This window comes from Agrilus planipennis, unplaced genomic scaffold, assembly GCF_000699045.2.
Source record: "Agrilus planipennis isolate EAB-ADULT unplaced genomic scaffold, Apla_2.0 scaffold7, whole genome shotgun sequence".
Classification (NCBI taxonomy): domain Eukaryota; kingdom Metazoa; phylum Arthropoda; class Insecta; order Coleoptera; family Buprestidae; genus Agrilus; species Agrilus planipennis.
Window position 1 is genome coordinate 1,493,932 of NW_020439340.1, and position 14,778 is coordinate 1,508,709.

At 32.1% G+C, this 14,778-nt stretch overlaps 2 protein-coding genes across 5 annotated transcripts in view; one reads left to right on the forward strand and one right to left on the reverse strand.

Moving 5' to 3' along the window:
- LOC108734196 (tenascin-R) overlaps positions 1 to 14,778 on the forward strand; it is a 190,977-nt gene that overhangs the window by 76,847 nt on the left and 99,352 nt on the right. For both annotated transcript variants that reach the window (XM_018465636.1, XM_018465634.1), the window contains exon 2: positions 7,650 to 7,981. The gene's annotated coding sequence lies outside the window, so the exon portion shown is untranslated. The remainder of the gene's footprint in view (positions 1 to 7,649; positions 7,982 to 14,778) is intronic.
- The window catches only part of LOC108734194, a 46,085-nt gene that overhangs the window by 15,390 nt on the left and 15,917 nt on the right, over positions 1 to 14,778 (reverse strand). The window contains exons 1-3 of one of the 3 annotated variants that reach the window (XM_018465631.2): positions 9,332 to 9,414; positions 8,812 to 8,986; positions 2,122 to 2,229 (exon numbers count right to left, since the gene is read on the reverse strand). In XM_018465631.2, the coding sequence (XP_018321133.1) occupies positions 2,122 to 2,229; positions 8,812 to 8,884 (181 nt within the window). In that variant the 5' untranslated portion in view covers positions 8,885 to 8,986; positions 9,332 to 9,414. Of the gene's footprint in view, positions 1 to 2,121; positions 2,230 to 3,357; positions 3,416 to 8,811; positions 8,987 to 9,331; positions 9,415 to 10,062; positions 10,238 to 14,778 lie in introns of those variants that run through there. The other 2 variants (XM_018465630.2, XM_025978638.1) reach the window with 2 other exon arrangements.

The window sequence follows — 14,778 nt, forward strand, 5'->3', positions numbered from 1 at the left end:
GTGACCCAAATATGTCACGTTCCACAAAAGACAGTCGCCTAGTGTTACTTTATTCTACAATTACTCTATCTTCTGATTTCGCGAGTGTATAGCTCCTTCGTCAGTGATCCGGTGGCTTCTCTAAGAGTAATTACTCATTGTCATACAATTTGCCTCGTTTGGTAAAATATTTGTTCAAAACAAATGGTTCAATGACCGACCCTAAGTGAAAATGTTTAAATACTTAATACGTATTTGAAAAGATTACATTTTCTCAAAAAAGAGGCGAAAATTTATAAGAATTTAGTATTTTGTCAACAATTTTAACAGCAAATTCTCACAAAACTGAAAGCAAACTAAATTATATGGATATAAATAAGTCGTTTTGCATCCATTACTTGTTTATTTAAATCAGAAAGAATTTTATTTTCAAGTTAAGTTATCGTTCAAGTCACTGCATACAACAGAAATTGTTCTTTCAATTTGAAACGGTTTCTTCCCTCCATGAAAGAAAAGGATTCTTTGTTTTCGCGATTCATTTAACATTTTATTTGATACAACGCGGTTTAGATATCCTAGAATCAAGCTCTAATGTGGAATGTCCATTTTCTGAAACGACCTCCCAGAGGCATTGTCGGCTACCTTTAATTTCTGGGTCGCTAGTTTCTGTTTCTGCGATGCTTATTTCAATTGTGACATCGTGCAAAACAGGTAAAAATATCAGTTAGTGAAATATTCATGTTTTTTTCCGCGTATGTTATTGATTATTAAAAATATTTAGAACGAATGTAACTTATCATTATTTAACAACATTTATTATTTTTCTTTTAATCAGCAAACAATTTAAAAAAAAGAATTCACTAATGTATAATGAGTTCTTGGCTTTTCCATTGTCACTGCCGACAATACAACAGAAAAATTGGTAAATAAATATTTCATTCACTGCCAAACATTAAGTGAAATATTTGTTTTCGATTTCAATCGCAGTTCTCACATACCTACGTAAATTGCATCAATTCAGTTTAATTAAAATTCGTGGATCTTCATAACACAAATACCTGAACTGCAAGAACTCAATTTGCTACAATTGTAATTTTGCTGAACGTGATACAACCATTACGCTATCAACAGACAGAAACGCTTAATTAAGCAATTTTTGCTTAACTAAAAATTGGACTAAATGAAATTTTTATTTTTCCGTTTTAAACGTAGAAATTGTTTCGTGGACACAGTCACGAATGAGTCGGAAACATAAACATGAATAGACCAGAATAGAACAAAAATGTCTTGTTCATATTTATTGTTTTACGTTTAATCACAAAGGCAATAAAAAAGTAGATCATAAACTGCAGAGCAAATACAAAAACATTTTCTTTAGCACATGCTTTAACGGTACCTACTTTTCGAAATATTTTTTCAAACTTTTGTTTTGCAAATAATACTAGAATTGTGCAGCATTTAAATTATTCAATAGTTTGAAAATGACACAGCTTGACTAATGATAAGACTGTTAAATTTGATTTATGTTTATTTTCAACAGTAAAATTGCCGTTAAGTTTTATGAGACAGGAAATTGTTGTGGCTTACGGATACAAAGGCCTTTAGCTTGGCAGAAATTGAGGAAATTATATTAAGAAATAATAATTACTTTCGCAAATCGTACTGAAACTAATGTATGGTTATAAAATTCAGGAAAACTGAACGTACTTTCTTTAAAAACAGAGCAGAAGAAATATTTTAATATTAATTTTTCAGTTTGTCTATTCATGGCACTTCTTATTCCTCTAACTCATATGGACAATGCAGTGTTCCATGAAAGCTTTTTTAATGCAGCTTTTTCGCTATATATTTCATTAGTTAGAGGGCGGTCAGTAATAAATAGATAAGGATTTACTCTTTAGCAACTATCTTTTGTATATATTGGACCGCAAACTGTGTTGTGGTCAATTTTATCTTCGTTAAAGCTGAAAAACAATAATCCTTTAGCTTAAAGTCCATAAAAAGAACATAAATAACCCAATGCTTTCCAGTTTATTTACAGTATCATTGATAACGAACTTTTCAATTTAAAATTAGTCGAATACTTTCATCTTAGGATAATTAGAGTTTAAGGGTGAATTTTATTGCTACAAACGTACTTACCTTCTGCTGCATTGGGAGGAGTGTTGTTAGACAAAAACAACTTCACTGAATCAGGAGATTCTCGAAGCTCAACCTCCATTATTGGAGAGCCGTTGAAGCTCTCCTCGTCTGGAATGAGGAAATTTCTTTTAAAAAATTGTCTTTTGTTGAAAAACTTACTAAATTATTTGGTACAGTCAGTAGATGGCGCTATACGGCTCATAAGTTGATTTATATCAACTTAATTTTACACAGGAAATATTGAAACTGCCTATGGCGTACTGATGAGTCCTAATAAGCTGGAAATCGCGATTCGATTTGAAAAAGAGGAAGAAATTCAAATTATTTTTACATATACAAAAATGTTTTATTGTTAGTTTAAAGTAGAATATTTAAATTTTATCTACGTTTGCTTTTTTGGCGTCACTGCAGTTAAAGGCAGTAAGAGCATCATGAAGTGAGAATCTTCGTAAGCTTTTATGACTATCATAAAGTTAATAGTGTATAAAAGCAAATAAGAAAAAGCACTTTTTACTCTCTGAAAATTTCGAGTTATTTTCGATGTGCACTTAAGGCACTTTTTTGGATACATTAACATTATTCTTTTTCTTATTGTAACATACATATGTACATAGATTAAACTACACGTGAGTGCAATTTTAATGTGTGGAATATGAAAAAGTATTGAATGAGATGTACTTCTAGGGTGGTGTATTTAAAGCAACGACAATTTTTTCTTTTTCGGAAATCCCTGAAACAAGTCCGTTCTGTCTTCGATTGGGACATCTTTTGATTATTTATAAATTCATGGATGTAAGGTCTTACTTCTAGTAAAGGTTATGGGAACTCTTTAAAGAATCCTTAATGACCTGGTGTGTCAAATGACACATCATTTTAAAGGAATTTCAATTTTCTTTCAAGTATTCTGATATTTTTTGATTCTGTGCTATATAATGTAAAAACCAAGTTAAAAATGTGGACGACACAAATCGAGAAAGAAAATTTAAAATATTTGAATTAGGTACAATATAAGAGGTAGTAATCGAAGTCCCGAGAAGGCGATGATAATGTCAAGGATTTCCTGAAGAAAAATTGTCGTTGAAAATTTCCCTGTGTAATTTACCGTTTGCACGAAGTGTCTCTGTTTTAAGCCTACCGTAGCAATAATTTATGTAATAGACATCCAAGTGTCTAAATGAATTCACCGAACACTCCCAATTACGTAATAAATTTCTGTTTATGACACAAATGGAATACCTGGAATGACATTGCTTGTAAATGTAATTGCTTCACTCCACTAGAACACCACACCAGTTTCACGACCAATATCTTTTTTCCATTGAGTCTTTATACTGCGTCTATAAATTTCAATTTATTTGTAAGTGTATTTCTTGCACGTATTATAATTCATATCAAAAGTTTTTTTTAACCCATGTTCGTGTTCTCAACCGGTGGCGAAATATAATCGGCATTCTTGGAGCGCATTGAAGATCGATTCATATGGAAATTGTTCTAAACTTCTATTAAATGTTACTAAACTATTGTAAATAAGGGTGAAATATATCCAGTTATTGGTTTAATATAATATACCCACGATTTATGAGTATCTACTGTAAGTAGGCAAATAAGCAACCCTGTAAGTTAACAAAAGCGGGGATTAAAAACGTAAATAACAAAAAAATAGTGATTTTTAAGATATCTTGTCGTTAAACCAGAATCTGGTCTCAGAATTGATCCAGTATCGCAAAATCTTATAGTGATGCCAATTTGTCTTTATTTTTAATTATTANTTTCTTATATTGATTGGTAAAATAGAAATAGTAGGACCGTCTTAATTTATCATTCCAACCCATTAGATTTTACTATGCTAGAAATGGGTAATTTCTTTCAGACTTAGAGAAAATAAATGTATTAAGCTTGGCACAACAAGGAAGATCCATTACCGTTATGTCTGAAAGAAATTATCTATTTCTTAGTACCATGTAACTAATCTAATAAGCTGTCCTCTTTTCAAATAATTTATGTTCTGTTTAGAACGAATTTGACCTTTTCACTGAATTATCAATTAAGGTTGCTTGAAGGGTAAATTAGTGAGACATCAAAAACAATTTCATCAGAAAAGCAACAAAACAACCTAAAGATAATTTGATAATTATCTTTGGTTATTGTTGTTGTTGTTGTTGTGCCAGTCTTTTACTCTGATTTTCCACTTTAATACTTATTAAGGGGTTAATACATATTTACTCCTAAAAAATTCAATTAATTGACTGTTTACTGAAATAACAAGTGTGTAATTTGTAAAGAAACGCAGAGGATTTTTGTATTTGTACGTATACAATAGAAAGGCTTAAAGTCTTATATTTCTTTATTCTCAGATATAAAGATTTTCTTTTCGTTCGTCTTCTGGAGATAAAAACCCACTTCTTACATTTCAGTAGGAGATAAAGTTTTGCGTTTCTAAGAAAAAGTCAAAAAAGAAATTATACAAATAAATTTAACTGAAAATCACCACAATGAGTTGTTTTACACATAAAAGTCCTGATGATTGTAAAATAGTAACAATCTTTTAGGTTTCAGTCTTTTTAACAATTTTGGTAGGTGCTTCACGAATTTATAAAATTTTCGTTCAATTTTATACCTATTATGTAGTTTACATACTCATATAGCAGATTTTTAAAGTGACTGACAATTTTCCGTTTATATGTCCTTGACTTTCGGTCTTACATTTCTTTCTTATTTTTTCCCCTATGTCAAGATAAAAACGACACATTTTATGGGCGGTTTTCAGTCTGGTAGAATGTGTCTGCAAACGAGATCCTTATTACGTCTTTTATGTTAGCAAGGCGATCATATCAGAGCCTGGACTTCTTTTGGCGAAATTATTTCCCTTTCGGTCATTTCGACATCTACTTCGCCATTTTCAAACAGAAAAGGAATCATGTGGTTTCGTTATCGTAAAAAACTTAAGCCTAACAATACGAATTTTATTATTCGAGAGTATTTAAATTTATTATTACTTAACATGAGAGAACAAGAAACTTATAGATATTCTTTTACAATTGCTCTACCAATTTTATGCAATCTGCTTTTTGTTAGAATAATTCACGTTCAGCATAGATACGATATTGAGACTCTTCTGTCGAAGTTGTAAGGCTTTTATTAAATTTTTATGAGCTTTTAGCTATCCAGTTTTCAGACAGGCGTCTTATTACACATTGAAAAGCATTTTCGTGGATGCGTCTGTCTGATTTCAACTTTGCACCCTGGGTTTCAAACTATTCATATGAATTCTCAACTGTGTGGTGCATACAGGAGTGCTGAATTACATACCTATGTAATATCAAATATTAATAAATGAGAACTTAGAAATTCCAACGGTGACTAAACAAACGAAACATCCTGTATACTCTGTTCAGTATCAAGTAATTATAAATATGGAATTCCTTTTAACGATTTAGAAATTTAAATTTTGCTTCAATTTTGTATTATACTGTGTTTGACCTGAAACACATAAATGTGCTTGAAACCTTTTCATTTCAAAATTGCGATTTCCAATGGACCGCATATCTTTTTTTTCTTTATGGAATCAAAATCGAGCTTATTTACTGTGTTGTTTCCGTTTCTGTTTCAAGCCTTCGATTGTAAACTTTCATAACTTGTCACTGCAAAGCACCCTATTTCGTTATTTTCTGGTTCAAACGAAGCCCAACCAACAGCTGGCAAAATCACAATGTAGCGAGTTATGGGAATTGATAGAACCTCTATTTATTATTATTGAAATGTTTTTATATCTAGACTTCTTGATAACAAGAAAACGGTAAATATATAAAAAAATAATGATTATGTTTTTGTTGTCTACGCTTTATTTCCTTGTTTGAGACATTCTTTTGAATATATCGTTATTAGAGTTAGATTTTAGCCTGGGTCAGCTTCTTCTACCTCCAGAAAAACCATTAAACAGAACAAACATTTATAAAGTGACACCTTCTGAACTTTTTTTGCGGAGAGGAAACCCACGGAACCAAGATAATTATTTCTAAAGCATGAAAAAATAGATGAGTTCGCATTTTCCTTCTTTTTTTCTTAAATTAATGTTTATCTACTACTTCTTGCGTTATCTTACTTAATGAAGCTCGCAGTTGATAATAATAATTGTCATCTAGTAGCAAACACAATTAGCCACGATAAGCGAAACTGGGTAAATTAAGGGGGAATTAATGGCAGTGAAAGATATCATTATCGAAGTAAACAGAAGCACTCGCGAAGAAAAAATTAGGTGACATTTTTTGGGGAAGCCCAAGCTTAAGTAAGTAAAGATACGGAAGACGCCTTTAGATTTTCTATCTTAATGACACTTATGATTAAAGGCTTAATATCCCTATAGGTACTTTTAAGAATGACAGAGACAGACTGCTTCTGTCGATTTTTATTTATTACAACTGATAATTCTTGCTTCAATGTAACCTAACGCTTACAACACAGATAATTTGATTTGAAAATTGCCAATTTCTAAATAAAATAAATACCCGATGCGGTTTACCGAGACTGATCGTGAATTGTAAATACTGAAAGGGTCTGGAACTCGAGAAATTGAATTTCGATTTCTTCTGATCAAGCCATTGGTCCATGAAGGTCCTTAAGTTTGTACACAAATCCTTGGAAAATACCAACGATTTTTTTTCGGGTTGAGATAATCTAGTGGATTCTCCGATGCCTATCATATCAATGTCACATTTCACAGTTTCCATTTAAAACTTAAATAATTTCCTCTATTTGAATCGATAGATTTTCATTTTTAAGCAAACTATTTATGAATTTTTATCTGCCATTATTTCTCAAAATGATATCATCAATCCTTCTAATGGGGAATTTACTATTTACATAGCATTAGACTGGAAAAAATAATAATAAAAATTCAACATACATTTTAGGTAGGCATCAAAAAAGGGTATTTAAACTTTATTAAAATTCTTGTCCAGCTGGGCAACCGTACTTTTTCTTAATTTTACTTATTATTGTATAAATCCTTTTAAAATTAATGATACATTGTTACAAACAAGCTTTTTTAATTACATTCATTTCATTTATTATGCTAGAATACGAAAACGCTAGCAAATGCCTACTGGAAAAAGGGAATATCGTCCTTGTGCAACCCGACCAGATGTTGTTTAATACATACTCTTTCAGATGGTATCAAGTAATAAATATGATTGTGCGATATGACTTGAATGTGAAACAAGCAAGCGCCAGCCGGTTTCGGCTTGATCAGTTCAGTAACAACACAAGGAATAAATACGTATCTGTTATAAATTCTATGATTTTTATCTATATTACAACCACGAAAATGCATTAAAATAATGTCGTTCAGAACACAAAAAACAAATGAGTTAAATTATGGAATAAAAAAATGGAATTATTACACAGGTTGTAAGATTCTTTTACAAATTTTTAATGTTTGCCAATACCTACAATTACAAACAATAAAAATAGTAACACTCGTAACAACAAAGGACGCAATATTATTGATTGTTTTTCTCTCTTTTTTACAGAGCACTGATGATGAAGATAAGGGCGGATTCATTTGATTTTCGCGCCGATTACCCGCATCGTTATAGTCCTGTCTATGGCGCAAGCAAGGATTAAGTACATTCTTTCGGAAATCGCATTCGGTTATCTCCGCTTTCGATTCGTCTGGCGTCCTCACGGTTAAAGAGAATTCGGTAACCTTCGGTTGTTTATCTAATTAATTAATTAATACTTTTAATGCGTAAGTCGTGTTCGAATACATTGATTGGTTTTCCGCGCTCGTGATTTAGAACTTTTAATGGTGTTTTCCAAAGACAATTTTCGTCAGAAGGAGTACAAAGTAATATCAGCTTTGGTAAGTCCATAAATCATTTTCCTAACCTCATAGTAACCTGTCTTCTCAGTAGATAAGACATTTGTAGTAAATTGTACTATTTTCTATGGTCTGCAGAAGGTAATAGAGTAATGGTAATACCTATATTTTAAGCATATTTTATGCAATTGGCGGAGGTATTTAATTTTCAAATAAAAGTTGATTTTAAATTAAATTATGATTGAGCAAGTTTTTTCATCAACTGTTGATAATTACAATCGAAAAACGATTTGGACTTACTTGAATATCTAATTAGGTATGAAATCCATAGTAAAAAATCTCCAAATTTAACAGGGTAGTTAGTTACGAATATTATGACATATCAAAATTAAATGTTGATAATTTGAATAAAAATGCAGACAAGAAAATTTAATTTGTTGAAAAAACTAAATTTTACTCTACTTGAAAATAACCTTATTTACTTACATTTTAAAAAGAGCATATTATATTCCACTATTTAATTACCTTATTCGTTTGGGGTAGTAGTTGTGTTAATAACATTTGAACATGAAAATTAGATGGTCGTAAGTGCCATGGTCACATCTGTATGCGTACACCCATATCGGGTTAAATCAATTTGCATTAGATGAGCTTTGGACTTTGAATGATGTCAGTCAATAAAAACTGCTAGTAATATGATTAAATTATCACTTGTGGTGTAAACAACCCCCTCCTCTATTAATAATGATGATTTATTATCGGTTTAAAATGCTAACCCACTTTTATTTTAAAATTTGTAATGAATTAAAATTTTTGGTAAGCCCATCTATTGGTGATATCGTATTATCTAGGTATAATAAGCTATTGCCTACCTGAGCAAGTCATATTGGCAAAATATTTTTCACATACTGAAGGTATTTTGCCATTTGTTTGGGTGCTCAACATTGGGCTTCTTGATTTTCATTCATTAGGAGAAGAACAGTTGACACAGAAAGCTCTATTGACTTCTTCTATATGCGCCAGATGCATCACATAAATTTCACTGACCTGAAAAGGAAAAAGGTGAAGATTGTAATAATTATTACTTTATCTTTTAACTGGGTTGGGTATACGTATCAGATAATTATTTTGTAGATTAATACACTTTTGCTCCATGCAGCAAGGAACGAAACGTTAAGCACTTAATTAAAATTATATCCTTTAAAGAAGTGTCAGGCAGTACTGTCAAAGTTGAAAACCCTTCATTCAATTAAGACGGTAGTTTATTGGAAAATTTGCGAATTTAATTACAACGGTAGCTAGGAAATACAGAGTTTAAAATAACCTAAAGTTAATAATAGTCAGTCGTCTACATAATACATGTATACTTAATAGCAATTCGGAAGTACATACTGTTTACGTAGGTCGCAGATATATACACCCATGTATCAAATTAATGATCTCGGAATTCTACATTCATTAAAAAGGGGTACAGGTCGACTGGTCAAAATACTTAAACCGAATTAAAGGACTAATTTCAAACCTATGATATACTTCATTTACTTTCTCTCGCGATGTGCCCCTTCCAATGTCTTGAACGTGCGCTGGCAAAATCGTAGGTAGGGAGAAAAAAGCTCATTATACTCTCGACTCTTGTTCATTAAACNTTGATAATTTGAATAAAAATGCAGACAAGAAAATTTAATTTGTTGAAAAAACTAAATTTTACTCTACTTGAAAATAACCTTATTTACTTACATTTTAAAAAGAGCATATTATATTCCACTATTTAATTACCTTATTCGTTTGGGGTAGTAGTTGTGTTAATAACATTTGAACATGAAAATTAGATGGTCGTAAGTGCCATGGTCACATCTGTATGCGTACACCCATATCGGGTTAAATCAATTTGCATTAGATGAGCTTTGGACTTTGAATGATGTCAGTCAATAAAAACTGCTAGTAATATGATTAAATTATCACTTGTGGTGTAAACAACCCCCTCCTCTATTAATAATGATGATTTATTATCGGTTTAAAATGCTAACCCACTTTTATTTTAAAATTTGTAATGAATTAAAATTTTTGGTAAGCCCATCTATTGGTGATATCGTATTATCTAGGTATAATAAGCTATTGCCTACCTGAGCAAGTCATATTGGCAAAATATTTTTCACATACTGAAGGTATTTTGCCATTTGTTTGGGTGCTCAACATTGGGCTTCTTGATTTTCATTCATTAGGAGAAGAACAGTTGACACAGAAAGCTCTATTGACTTCTTCTATATGCGCCAGATGCATCACATAAATTTCACTGACCTGAAAAGGAAAAAGGTGAAGATTGTAATAATTATTACTTTATCTTTTAACTGGGTTGGGTATACGTATCAGATAATTATTTTGTAGATTAATACACTTTTGCTCCATGCAGCAAGGAACGAAACGTTAAGCACTTAATTAAAATTATATCCTTTAAAGAAGTGTCAGGCAGTACTGTCAAAGTTGAAAACCCTTCATTCAATTAAGACGGTAGTTTATTGGAAAATTTGCGAATTTAATTACAACGGTAGCTAGGAAATACAGAGTTTAAAATAACCTAAAGTTAATAATAGTCAGTCGTCTACATAATACATGTATACTTAATAGCAATTCGGAAGTACATACTGTTTACGTAGGTCGCAGATATATACACCCATGTATCAAATTAATGATCTCGGAATTCTACATTCATTAAAAAGGGGTACAGGTCGACTGGTCAAAATACTTAAACCGAATTAAAGGACTAATTTCAAACCTATGATATACTTCATTTACTTTCTCTCGCGATGTGCCCCTTCCAATGTCTTGAACGTGCGCTGGCAAAATCGTAGGTAGGGAGAAAAAAGCTCATTATACTCTCGACTCTTGTTCATTAAACATGCTTTTTCATACAGTACCTGCCAAAAGTTTTGTTCAATCATGAATAGTAGTGCGAGTCGAAAACAAGCGTTAAAGCCTTTAATATGTCTTCAAATATAAATAAACATCTCGTTGATATTTTCAGTGGTAAATGGTACCAATAACAGCACATTTGAGCAATGCAATTGTAGTGGATAAAATGGTCAATTTTTCCGTGCAGTACTGTACGGATTACACGCTCCTCAACGGTTGAGAGTTTGGCCGAGAGTTGTCTCCTTCCTTTTCTGGCCTAGTGCTGCTCTTTTCTACTTTGCGCCGGTTAAACTGAAGGTCACATCGCTACAGAAACTATATGAAGTATATCGATTTCCGATAAAGTAGCTCTATATGTACGTATTTCTAAAGTAAATTTTTCTGCAGTGCTCCACAAACTTTCGACGAAAAAGTTCGTATTGGCAGTCACGAAATAATAACTGTCAGAAACATGAGTTTGTATATAAACAACCTATTTCTATATGCAGTAGTTTATTTATACGTATTTTAACTTTTCTAAAAACGACATATTGCAACTGAAAAATAACATAGAAAAATACACGATGTGAAACTTCTTTAAAAGCAGTCATATTTATATGTTACAAAGTGTGCAAATCGTTTTGAAATAGTTCTATGTATCTACCGACTGACCAACTTTGTAGTTTGTAGTTTTGATACATACAACAAAAGTCGCCTCTATGTATATAGTACGATTATAAATCTGCATGTGTGCATATGAAATATTTTTAAACTTATTCAGTAATGCTGTAAAGTTTCAAAATCTTTTTACATTCGCTATAGATTAAAGAAATAATTGTGCTTTTTGTACATGATATTCTATAAGACATGTCTTTCAGTACAGAAGAAAAACTGTTTATTATTTATTAACGATGATGATTTTGGTCGTGGTCAAACAAATATGAGCATATTTTAACGTAATTACTGCGACCTAATTTTAATTTAACTACCTACCATCAAGTTAAAATAATTTTTTTGTTTTAACCCCTTGTCAGCCATTAATCCTAGTAGATTAAAACGTAGGCTTGAATGATAAGATTGCTGTAGTGTTTTACCTTCACAAATCGCATTAATCATAATAATAAATTATCCAAGTCGCTTACACAAACTAGTTGTGAATAATTGAAGGAAATTATTTGTATATTAACATTGAAGAGGCGTACACAAAAAGGGCTTTTATAAGGCCTATACCTTCCTTCCGCCTTATAAAAATGAATAGTTCCTACAATTAGATATAGATGAAGAATAACATAATACCCGATTCATTATTTACAAATTTGATTTAACCATCATGAGTGCATATAAAGATAGGAGACGAAAAATTAGAAGAAGTGGCTAATTGGGCGCAGCGGAAATGAAAAGGTTTCCGTGGTGGAAAAGGTTAGAAATGAAGAAGTATTAAAAAGAGTATTAGGAGGACAGAGGGCACTATGAAAGTCTATAAGAAATAAGTTGGTAGGGAATCTTGCCAGGCATGAAGGGTTAATTAGAGACATATTAGAAGAACAAATAAGGAGTTAAGAGCAGTAGAGGTAGACCTAGAGAATTACGAAGATAAGCTCGAGATAGGAAAGAGTGGAGGTGTACGTTCAACCAGTTTTAAGTTTTAAGCCCTTATGATGATGATACTACCCCTTTAATCGTGTCAAAGCAGAAGTGCAATATTAATATTTTTTTGTCATTAATCATTAATGGAGTGTATACATTGAATATTGACTGACAGTTTCATTTTGTATAATGACAATAATTGATCATCTTCAGGAAGGAACAGTGTAATGAAAGAAATACTTAATTACTTTCGCCTAATTAAGTTGAGAAGGTGATTCGAAATTGAAGCAATTCTTGTTTTTCCTGCCTATTTTTTTCTAAGAAGAAGCTTTAGTAATTAGTTTACTTTCATCCCTGTTGTGGGTGCAGCTCCGATTAGCATGAAAATTAATTAGCCCCTATATTGAATATGCACTTAAGAATATCTTTTACAATACATAAACCATACTCAAAGATAGGAATTGCAAAATTCTCCTATAGTAAAGGTACAGCTACGTATTGAAGGAAAACTAATAATAGAAAGCAGTAAAACTGTCATAATTTTCGCTTGCAGTTATTTGTAAGTCGTAAATTTTATTGTACAACAGTTACCTTTAAATCACGTATATTAGAAGTGTTTTGTCCTTATAGAAAACCTATTAAGTACATATTTTCATGCATCGTCTTAAATTCCATAGGTTTTATTAATGTTGAATTAATTTTCATTTAACTCGATTTTCGTTATTATATTATTATATTACTATTCCTATTGTAAAGTATATAACGTATTTCTAAATGTCAACATATTTGTATCTATAATTTACCGCACTTTCTGCTTTATGGGGCGAAACTGGGAAAAGCACCAGCCAGCAGAAAAATGTAAACCGATTTGTAATGTTGCTTAAAGCAAAACGAATAGTCTCTACGATAAATTTCCAACAGCAGATAAATATACGGATTCTAAACCGCTTTAGTTTAACTGTTAATGGCAGCAAAACCCCGACTAGAAAGAACTTCGCTAGATCCTTTCGGAAACTGGTTCTTTGTGGTATGGTATGCCCTACTTAGCCTAACCTGGTCCTAATGAGGATACCCTATCTGAATTCTTCTGCAGTAACCCCTATTAAGACTGATGTGGTCCCTATTTTAACCCCTTTAATAAAATATTCTCCGTCACCTCATCTGGCCCTAAAATAGCACCCTATCTGAACTCTTTTACGGCATGCCCTACTAAGACTTATGCGGCCCTGTTGTGGACCGAATCCAGATTTATTGGGTAATCTCCTATTATAGTATATTATATATTCAACCCTTTAATGGTATGACCTACTTAACCTTCTCTAACCCTAATGTGAATACCCTATCTGAAATCTTCTACAGCACGCCCTATTAAGACTGATGAAGACCCTACCTAAACCCTTTAATGATATCTTCTACTTAGCCTGATGTGGCCCTAAGGTGGCACCGTGTTTGAACCCTTTTACAACATGCCTTATTAAGACTTATGTGACCCTGATGTGGACCGAATCTAGTATTATATAGAATTAAGGCATCTCCTATTATGGTATATTATATATTCAACCCTTTAATATTATGTTATAGCCTGATGTAGTCCTATCGTGAATACTTTATCTGAACTCTTTTGTAGCACGTCCTATTAAGACTGATGTTCTTACCCTATTAATGATATATGCTACTTAGTCTAATCTAGCCCTAAGGTGATATCCTATCTGAACCCTTTTACGGCATGCCCCTTAAGACTTACGTGACCCTGATATGGATACCTTATGTCAATCCGGATCAAGCCTGCTTACCGCATTCGACCCAAATGTTTTATGGACGCAATTGAAAGTCATTTCGTCACGAGCCGCCACTGGCCATTGACATTACTAAGCCCCATTGTGATCGAGATTTCTACGTGTTAATTCGGCAACCTCTCCTTTGTGACCTTGATTTTCACCAGTTTGTGATTGCCATGTAGCCTTGCCTGGTTTTTTGTCAAGCTCCGTAATATCTCCCTTTTAATCCCACATCTCCTTTAGGCACCCTTTTGTACATCTTGAGGGATGTCTAAATTGGATTTTATCTCGTATTTTATCTTGAAATTTAACAGAGGCATAATGTCTACTAGACATGAAAGCCGAATATTTTCAGTAGCAGTTGTTTATCTCAAAGTTATAACGTGGGTAACAATGGTCCAAAAAAGTGGCGGTTGTTTATCTCAAAGATATATAGCATAGGTAACAATGATCTAAAAAAGGAAGTAATCCTTCCAATCCTTTGGTGAAAGAGTAATTAATAACCTTCAGTATTACGCATTCTTGAAATTGTAACTCAACTACACTTTTTGATTCGCTGATTATTCATTTTAATTTTTTTATTTT